The 10649-nt window shown below is 33.0% G+C and overlaps 1 protein-coding gene across 1 annotated transcript; it reads left to right on the forward strand.

Moving 5' to 3' along the window:
* The first annotated feature begins 9868 nt into the window (after positions 1-9868).
* Positions 9869-10240, forward strand: LOC137829226 (uncharacterized). Its single transcript, XM_068636024.1, has one exon. The coding sequence runs from the start codon at positions 9869-9871 to the stop codon at positions 10238-10240; it is 372 nt and encodes a 123-aa protein (XP_068492125.1).
* The last annotated feature ends 409 nt before the right edge of the window (positions 10241-10649 follow it).

Raw genomic sequence — 10649 nt, forward strand, 5'->3', positions numbered from 1 at the left:
GGATGAGACCAAACTCCAAATATTCTCAAACCAACCACCATGCCAAATTATCCACACATAACAACCACTCCTCAACCACCCACCACACTTCACAAATAATAATAACAAAACAACAACACAAGAATCAATGGTTGACCAAAGAATCTAGATAGAAGGTCAAACACCAATCTAACCAATACAAGCTCCTAATAATCTCCTTTCCTGATACAACATTATCTCCAAACCAAATTACTCTTTTCACTTTCTTTATAGCTCTCTGCTTTGTTACCAAAGAATCAAATATTCTTCCATTTACTCTGCTTTTGTGCTAATAATTTAAATCAATATCGACATTTCAGTTTGAACTTTTTTTCCACAAGAATCTATACAAGATCAAAATAAGAAAATAATTTTTTTAATAAGTTAAAATTTATTTGTGTATAAATTAAAAAAAAATCTTAAAAAAATACTTCATATATAAATTAATATTTGAAAGAATTATTTTACTATTTTTTTTCTTTTTTTTATAAACTCTTATAGGAAAACTTGTTCAAACCTTTCTTAACATGCTTCACCCAGAGTTTCTAAGATTTTTAAAACTTTGAAAAAATAAATTGAATGGTTTTATGCGAAAAGTTAAACACTCTTAATCAATCAAGAATTATTATAAAGGAGAGTGTATATATTGCTTGTATATAGTCTATTTTCTTTCGAAAAATTGAAAGAGAGATAAACAAAAACAAATTACTGTCACGCTCAATTTGTCAATAAAAATAAAAATAATCTCATACGTATTTATAAAAATATAAATACGTTCTTTTGATATATTTCATCTTTTATTATAGTTTTTTTATCATTAATCTATATGTTAAATTATTATAATTTGAATGTGAATATTCACAAATATCTTTATAAATAAGGATATTATTTTTTAGTTTTGGAAGAATTTTTTTTTCTTTTATCTCTTTCAAATATTTTCTTTATATGTATGAACTTTATCAGATTAGGTTCGAAGGATTTGAACACTACAAGAAAAATCCATTTTAGCTGCCAACAAAAGGCGGAGCTATAAAAAAGAAGCCACTAACAATGGTGAAGTCTACTCAAGTTGGACACAAAAATAAATGTCAAATATTATGGACATAATAGAGACCTTTGACTCACACTAAAAATTATTAAAATAATAATAATAAATTAGCGTCTATAATGGGGACACAAAGTAGATGGAATAAAAAAATAACCTCACCTGATAAGTTGATTTGATGAGGTTGAGTTAGACTTAAAGTCTACTTCTTAATATGGTATCAGAGTCATTTTGAGTCTATCCTAGCGATTGTTTGTTGGGCTTATTAGGCCACCTACTATCGGACCACCCATTATATATAGTCCCACGCATGAGTTGCTAGCCTCGACGTGAGGGGAGTGTGTTGGAGATCCCACATCGACTAGAATTAGGATATTTCATAGTATATAAGTGGGTGCAAACCTCACCTTATAAGCCATTTTTATGAGGTTGAGTTAGACTTAAAGTCCACTTTTTAATAATTATTTAATTTATATCCATTTTAGTGTCCCCCAAACCTACGCTATAGTTAAATAATATATTTTTCTTAATGTAGGTTTAGTCAACAATACCTTGTAAATTTGTGTCCCATTGGAGGTTGTCTCTAATGCATAGCCACCAAAAGGTTAGCTTCCATTTCTATTGAGACGATAAACCCACACTAGCCTCATGTATAGTCTCACTTTTTCTCTTTGAGTCGCTCTTTTGGGGACTCTACCATCATTATTTATTGTAGTAGAATATTTTTATTTATGCACGATTTATCTTCTTTATATTAAACGCTGCAATAGGAAACTTTAGATACACTTCTTTAATGCATTATATCTCTTGTTTGCGCTTCAGAGTGTTTCGCTCGTTATATATCTTTGCTTGAATCATCATTAAACTACTTCATTCATCATCAACGAGATTCTCATTCATTTGCTCTGTCATATTCATGTTAGACGCTTGAAAATGAAATTTTGACTTTCAACTTTATATTTATGATCCTTTGATAATTTATGGAAACATGATGAGTACCAGTGAACATGAAAATTATAATTTACCAAATAAATCATGGGTATCACTCAAACAATATATTTCAATATTTTCAAATAATTAAGACTTTATATTCTTAGATATTTTTATTAAGAATAATTTCAACCATATTCCAAGTTAATAACAAAATGTTAATTTTGTAACTTAATCACCTTTTAACTTGGATTTTCTTTCACAAAATTATGTTTCAAAAAACTCTTTAAGATGAAAAATGTGTTCTGTTTTTCGAAAACTTTCCAATAATAACATTGTTCATTCATAAACTTTCTAATAAAGTTTTAATCATCTTAATTAAGGCATTTCTATATTCAGAGAAGTTCAAGATTAACATAGAAACTAATTCTCATTCAAAGAAGAAGTCAACATGATATTTTAATATTTCAGTGTGTATTGTGTATGTTCCTTTGTGATGTGAGTTGATTTTAGGATTGTTCATTTAGGTGACACTTTAGATTTATGATTGAGATTTTAGGCAATTAAGAGTAAAAATTTAAGAAAAATCCCCACTGGACATTAACTTAACCAAGTGGTTAAGTAGATATGAAGGTTCATTTCACAAATGAAAAAGGAAAGAGACAATTATAAAGTGACAATGATGCCAAGATAAGGTGCGAAATTAAGCATGGAAAGCAATTACAAAGACAATAACCGAATGGACAAAAGGAAACCAAAAGAAGAACATATTTATGAATTGAATGGAATGACAATGGAAGGAAAAAGATGAAGGAAAAGGAAGCTTATGAGAATGGAGTTTGAGATGATGAGCACGCCACTGGGAGGATGAAATTACTCCAAGATAAGTGTTGGAAGCCGCCACTTGATAACTCTCAAATTCTTACAAGATAAGACTAAAGACTAAGAGGAACAAGCCTCACTAGCATCTCACACAAAATGTGCAGAGTAACTTTTCTTCTATTCAATTCAACTTGTCAATACAATGAGGGAGACCTCCTATTTATAAGAAGAAGAGCCTTGGAGAACAAGAAGGGAGAGGGGTAGGATGATCCATGAAAGGAGGCGGCCTAGGGTTGGACTTTTGGTAAATGTCGCCCCTTCTTTAGCTTTCTAGAAGCTAGGGTTTCCTTCCTTCCCTAATGGACTTATCATAAGCCCAATTTTATAACTTCACCTCCTATTTATGGTATATTGACCTATTCTTACTTATTCTACTATTTGGACCCCTCAAGTGAGCCCAACTTATTTACAACATTTTCTAATCATTAAGAAGACTAGGATGAAGAACTTTAGATACTCTGGTCTATGTCTAATTATCCCTCTGGTGAGCTCTCCACTTTGAGATAACTTCTCATTGTGTAAATTAGCATCATTCACTAGTGCAAAAAGAAGAAAATAATACTCTTTATTTAGTGCGGCTTTTGCGCTACCCGCTTTCATAAAAAACGTGGTGGCATTTTTGAAATTATTTTGATTTACGAATGCGGCTATTTGTATAGCCGCACTTGAAAATCAAAATATTTTGATTTACGAATGCGGTTTTATCTTTAGCCGCATTCATAAATCCTTTTTTACCCTAAATTTTGAAGCGCGCCACACACAATTTCATACTTTCTTTCTCGTCTTTGCTTTCGTTTTGCGTTTGCGCTCTGAGTTCATCTCCTTCTGCTGCATCTGCATTCCATTTGTGCCAATGTAAGTTTCTTGAGCTTTGTTTCTCCCTCTTCATCTTCACAAATATATGCATAGATGTTTTCGTTTTTCTTATATATGTTGCTCATGCCACTCTTCATGTATAAATTTTTTCGTTTTTCTTACATTTTTTGGTTTCTTGCATTGCTCAGTACTCTCTTCGTGGGTTCTTGTGAGTTTTTTGGTTTGTTCTGCCGCCGTTTCCGCTGTCGTTGCTGGCGCTCCCGTGCCACTCTTCATCAACGTTGCCTTCACACAAGATTGGCGGTGTTTGAAATTTTTTGAATTTTTTTTAATGTTTTGGCATATACAAGTGCGACTATAAGAAATGGCCACACTTATAAATGGTATTTTCAAGTGCGGCTATATAGCCGCACTCTTATCTCTTCGATTTATAAGTGCGCGCTGATCAAATGCGGCTATACTGCCGTCCTTATAAATTTTAAATAGCCGCATTCATTTCGTCTTTGTGCACTAGTGATTGGGCATCTCCTTGTTGACTTGATTTGCATCATGCCCCCAAGTTGGAGAGAATTCGACCACGAATTTAGAACTCCTGCTGATAACATAGTCAACTTGCTCACATATAAAATAGTGCAAGGAGTGAGATGTTAACTTCATTTATATTCTATAAGCTCGGGGAGTTTAAAAGATGGGGTTCTATACAGACCATGTTTGGAAAGATTGTGTGGAAATGACAAATTGTTTTGAAGAAAATCCTCTTAGAAGGTGGAAACCTTTTAGCAGGTGTTTGAAAATCATTCCTAACATTCCTTAACAAAGATGGTGTGTAGGGAGAAACTTTTGGTAATGAAAAAGATAAGGAAGAAGGACATCTTGGAGGTGTAATTTGTAGCATGGCACAAGTCAACGTGATTGATTTAGGTGTGAAAGATGATACTTTGTGACTCGGTTTATCATTTTTTTCTTTCTCTTTTTCATTTTCTCTTTTTGTTTTCATTTTTATTTGGTCCTCATGAACCTCTTTGAGAGAGAGGGGTTTTAAGGTAACCTTGTGCCCTTGGAAGGTAAAAGTTATTTTGTTGGTTAGGCCATCATGTAGAACTTGTCTAACATATTGCCAAGGCCTTCCCAATAGAATATGGGTTGCTTCCATTGGCACAACATCACATAAAACCTCATCTTTATACTTTCCTATAGCAAAATTTATGAGGATTTGTTTATTAACCATGATGTCGCCTTCGGCACTAAGCCATTGTAATTTATAGGGCTTTGTATGAGAGATAGTGGGTAAGCCAAGCTTCTCCACAACTCTTGTACTTGCCATATTAGCATAACTACCCTCATCTATTATCATGGAACATAACTTGTTGGTGATAAGGCAACGGGTGTGGAAAATATTTTCTCTTTGGGTGTCATCCAAAGGTTTTGGATTGGTCCCAAGCATTCGCCTTATTACCAATAAGTCACCTTCATAAGGTATCTCATATTCATTATCACTAGAGGTGTTTGAAGGGGAAGGGGAGTTAGACCTAGAAGATCGATCACTATAGTCACTTACTACTTGCCCCCCTTAACCATCATGGTTTGCTTTGTTGGACAATCGGTCACTAAGTACCCAAAACCTAAACATTTAAAACACTTTTTACTTGAGGTTTTGGTAGAAGATTTAGGGGTTGAAGTGGAGGGTTTAGAACCCCTCGGTTTGTAAGTGGACTCCTTTACAAAATTGGAGGGAAAAATTGAAGAAGACTTGTGTTTGTGTGTCCAAGATGAGTGGTAAAAGCCATCATTATGTGAATTTTTGAAAGAGTTTTTCTTCGAAATTTGGGATTCTACCTTGATGGCAAGGTGAACCAATTTTTCTAAAGAGGAGTACTCATAGAGTTCTAACACATCTTGGATGTCTCTTCTTAAGCCACTTACAAAGCGAGCCATTTTGGACTCCTCACTTTCATGCATGTCAATTTTAGTTAAAATTGTTTCAAGATTTTTAAAATAAGCATCCACACTTTGTGTTCCTTGTTGAAGCCTTTGGAGCTTCAACAAGAGCTCTTTCCTATAGTGTGGAGGCACAAATCTAGCGCACATGCATAACTTCAAATCCTCCCAAGAGACCACAGTTGGCTTCTTGTTAAGTCCAATGTCCATTACAGTTTTGTGCCACCACTGCATGGCATAATCCAAAAATTCTAAGGAGGCTAACTTAACTCTTTGGTCATCTTGGACTTCATGTACATTAAAGATTTGTTCGACTTTAGTCTCTCATCCTAGGTAAATATTGGGATCACCTTCCCCACTAAGCTAGGAATTTTTACAAAAGGTAAAGAAGGTTTTGCCACATGTTGGCGCCTATCATCAACATGATGGTTTTATGCGAAAAGTTAAACACTCTTAATCAATCAAGAATTATTATAAAGGACAGTGTATATATTGATTGTATATAGTCTATTTTATTTCGAAAAATTGAAAGAGAGATAAACAAAAACAAATTTTTGTCATGCTCAATTTTGACAATAAAAATGAATATAATCTCATACGTATTTATACAAATATAAATACGTTCTTTGGATATATTTAATCTTTTATTATAGATTTTTTTTATCATTAATCTATATGTTAAATTATTATAATTTGAATGTGAATATTCACAAATATCTTTATAAATAAGATATTATTTTTTAGTTTTGAAAGAGATATTTTTTTCTTTTATCTCTTTCAAATATTTTCTTTATATGTATGAACTTTATCAGATTAGGTTTGAAGGATTTGAACACTACAAGAAAAATCCATTTTATCTGCCAACAAAAAGCGGGGGCTATAAAAAAAAAGTCATTAGCAAGGGTGAAGTCTACTCAAGTTGGACACAAAAATAAATGTCAAATATTGTGTCCACAATGGAGACCTTTAACTCACTAAAAATTATTAAAATAATAATAATAAGTTAGCATCTAGAATGAGGACACAAAGTAGATGGAATTAAAAAATAAGTTGCAGAATGATACTGCGTCGAGAATGGGGACACAAAGTGGATGCAAGTTAATATTTTATTACATTTAGCGTAGGTCTAGGAGACACTAATATTTGTTTCTCAAGTAGTGTCCCCATTGGCGACAATTTACTCACATTTTCTTTCCCACGTAGTGTCCCCAACGGCAACACTAAGTTTAATTATTGTAGTAGATCTCACATCAACTAGAGATTAAGACATTTTATAGTATATAAGTGAGTGCAAACCTCACCTTATAAGCTGGTTTTATGAGGTTGAGTTAGACTTAAAGTCTACTTCTTAATATGGTATTAGAGCCATTTCGAGCCTATCCTAGCGATTGTTTGTTGGGCTTATTAGGCCACCTGCTATCGGTCCATTATTAGACCACCCATAATATATAGTCCCATGCACGAGTTGGTGGCCTCAGCGTGAGGGAAGTGTGTTGGAGATCCCACATCGACTGGAAGTAGGACATTTCATAGTATATAAGTGGGTGCAAACCTCACCTTATAAGCCATTTTTATGAGGTTGAGTTAAACTTAAAGTCCACTTTTTTATGAGGTTTATCCTCTCACAAAGGTCTTTCTTGAGGTTGAAAACTCTCAAATGAAAAAAGGTCAAAGCCTTAAACACTTGATCTTAATGGAAACCGCAAGAAAAATTAAGGAAGAAATACAAAAGACAATCAAGAAAAGCTTAAGCAAGAAAAGCTAAACGAAATTTTAGAAAGAGAATATGACAAAACATGAAAAGGAAGACAAGCAAGAAAAAGGCACACAAAAAGATTTTAAGATACTTACTAAACTTTTAACAATGAAACTTTTTCTTTAGATATTGTTAAAGCAAAAGGATAAAAATTCCACAATGGTTGAAATCAATTTGCCAATCAAGTTGAACCCAAACTTTTGAAATGTTTTTCTTTAAGAAAAAGGAACCTCAATTTGCGCTTCACACTTCTCTTTTTTTTATACTAGTTTTTTAATTATAGAAATGAAATGTCCATAGTTTTGATCATGCATATTTTCCAATAACTCCAATTTTCACAAAAACTTTGGGATTCAAAATAATTGATCACTTGAAATCTTTTGTTTGGAACTTAAATCTACTTCTACTAGAACAAGTTTCTAATTACTTATAAAATTTTACAATTAAAAGCAAATCAATTAGAAGCAATAATATAAGGACTCCTAGACCACTAAAGAACATATGACTCAAGGCAAAAGAGGCAAGAACAATAAAAGACATAAAGGAACATTCAAAAAACGAACAAAGCTAATGAATAACAATAATGCCGAATTGAAAAGCAAGAAAGTAAAGGGCTGAAATTAAATGTGCTTGAATGTAAAGACAAGAAAATAAAGGTGCTTGAATGTAAAGAGAAGAAATTAAAGGTGCTTGAATGTAAAGACAAAAAATTAAAGGTACTTGAATGTAAAGACAAGGAATTAAAGATGCAAGAAAGTAAAGTGTCAATCAACTCTAAATAAGATAAGCTAAAAAACCAAAGCTCTGAATACCACATGATGTGAGTTGATTTTAGATGTTTTCTTTTAGGTGACACTTTACTTTAAAATTGAGATTTTAGGAGTTAATGGTGATGACCTTAGGAAAATTCCCACTGGACACTGACTTAACCAAGTGGTTAAGTAGGTGTGAAGGTGCATTTCACAAAAAGGCAAAGATAAAAAGACATTGTATGGTGACATGAATGCAATTGCCGAAATAAAGAAGAAAACTAGGAAACATTAATGGAAAGGAAACATGAAGGAAATGGAAGAAGAAACTTGTGGAAGTGGTGGTGGGTGGTCACGCCACTTGATGGGTGGAAACCACTAAGATAAGTGTTAGGCCGCCACTTGAGAGTTTCATTCTCATCAAGATAAGACCAAAAGGAAGAGGAGACAATACTCACTCAAGCTCTCACAATATTTGTGCAAAGTAACTTTTCTGTTCAATTTCAACATGTCAAATATAATGGCTAGGCCTCCTATTTATAGGTGAAGGAGCCTTGGAAAAAAAGAAAGAGGGGTAGGATGAGAAAAGGGAAAAAATGGTCAGCCTTAGGGTTTGACTAAGTCAAACCTGCATCCTAGGTTTGTCCTTCTAGAAACTAGGTCAAATTGTCTTCCTAAAGGGCTAGGAACAAGATAAAATGATACCTACACCCCCTATTATGCTAAAGGAACCTTATTCTAGCCTATATTTGCTATTTGGACCCCTAAAGTGAGCCCAAATTATTTACAACTTGTTTTATTCTTTAAGAAGACCAACAAGAAGAACATTAGATGCTCTGGTTTGTGTCCATTTCTTCTTCTGGTGAGGTCTGCTAAATCCTTGGTAAGGTCTTCACTTGATTGTTGAGATGACTTCTCATAGTGTGCATCATTGATCATCTCGTTGTTAGCTTGGTTTGCATCATGCTTACTCATGAATACTATGTCCAAACCTCATGAAGTGTGGAACAATGCAAGTTGTTATCAAATGATATTGTATACAAAAAAGAAAGGAGTTGAAGCTACCAGGTATAAAAAAAAATTGGTTTCAAAGTTAATTAATAATAAATTCCTTGTATGACATATGCCTGTTTTGGTAGGTCTTCAAATTGAAGATCTTGAATTACAAAATCTTTGTCTTCTACAAGTAAAAGAATTATTAATTTCAAATGGTAAGTCTTTAAAAGACTTCAGTTGTCTACCAAAACCCATTCATTTAGATTCTTTTATTTATGAGAATAGATTTATTATTGATTAATTAAATTATGATAAAATAAGCATGTATGAAATATATTCATCTCTGTTTCAATGTCTTATTGTTGAGCAAGTGGATGTCTGCAAGAATATCATGATGGAATTACTTTTCGAAGTTGACGGATTTTTTTTCTTATACGGATATGGTGGCACAGGAAAAAATTTTATATGAGAACATTGTCCACTTCCATTAGATCAAAAGGGATGATTGTGTTAAATGTAGCTTCTAGTGATATTGCTTCCTATTTACTTCCAGGAGGGAAAACAACTCATTCTACATTTTGCATTCCATTGTTAACAGAGGAGGAATCAACCTTCAACATAACTCAAGGAAGTCTTCGTGTGAGGTTGTTGTTTCAAATTAAATTAATTATATGGGATGAAGTTCAAATGATGAATAGGTTATGTTTTGAAGCTTTGGAAAAAACTTTAATGGACGTTATGAGGGCTGAAAGTGAAGAAAACAGTCATAAACCTTTTGGTGGTAAAGTCATTGTATTGGGAGGATATTTTAGGCAGATTTTGTCTGTTGTCAAAAATGGATCAAGATATGACATTGTCAAGGAAACAATAAACTACTATGAATTATGGAAACATTGCAAAGTCTTGAAACTTATAGAGAATATGAGATTAAGCAATGAGAAATCACTCGAAACTACAGTAGATTGGATCCTTCAGATTGGAGATGGAGATATGAACTTAAATGAAGTTGGTGAAGCAACTATTGAAATACCAGAAGAAATTTTAATCGAAAATACTGAACAACCTTTATTGAACTTTGTTGAATTTGTTTATCCCTCATACAGAATGTGACCTCTGCTAGATCTTTTGATGATGGCGCAATACTTTGTCTTACAACTGAATGTATAGACCAAGTCAATGAGTTTATCTTATCTTTAATACCCAAAGAAGAAATTAGTTATTTATGTTCAGACATACATTTCCAATCTGATGAACAACAAAATGTTCAAGTGGAGTGGTGTACATAAGAACTTTTGAATGATATCATATGCTCAAGAATTCCTAATCATTGTGTTAAACTAAAAGTCGGAGTTTCGGTGATGCTTCTAAGGAATATTGATCAAGCGAATGGATCGTGTAATGGATCAAGATTACAAGTCAATAACTTGGGAAGAATGTTATAGGTGCCACAATGATTACAAGAAAAATATTGGTGATAAAATATTTATTCCTAAAATGAACTTGATTCCTTCTGATTTAG

Source organism: Phaseolus vulgaris, chromosome 7 (genome assembly GCF_000499845.2).
Source record: "Phaseolus vulgaris cultivar G19833 chromosome 7, P. vulgaris v2.0, whole genome shotgun sequence".
Classification (NCBI taxonomy): Eukaryota; Viridiplantae; Streptophyta; class Magnoliopsida; order Fabales; family Fabaceae; genus Phaseolus; species Phaseolus vulgaris.

What these genes read in the sequence shown, in the direction of transcription:
- LOC137829226 (XM_068636024.1), top strand. Translation starts at nt 9,869, where the DNA reads ATGAGGGCTGAAAGTGAAGAAAACAGTCATAAACCTTTTGGTGGTAAA.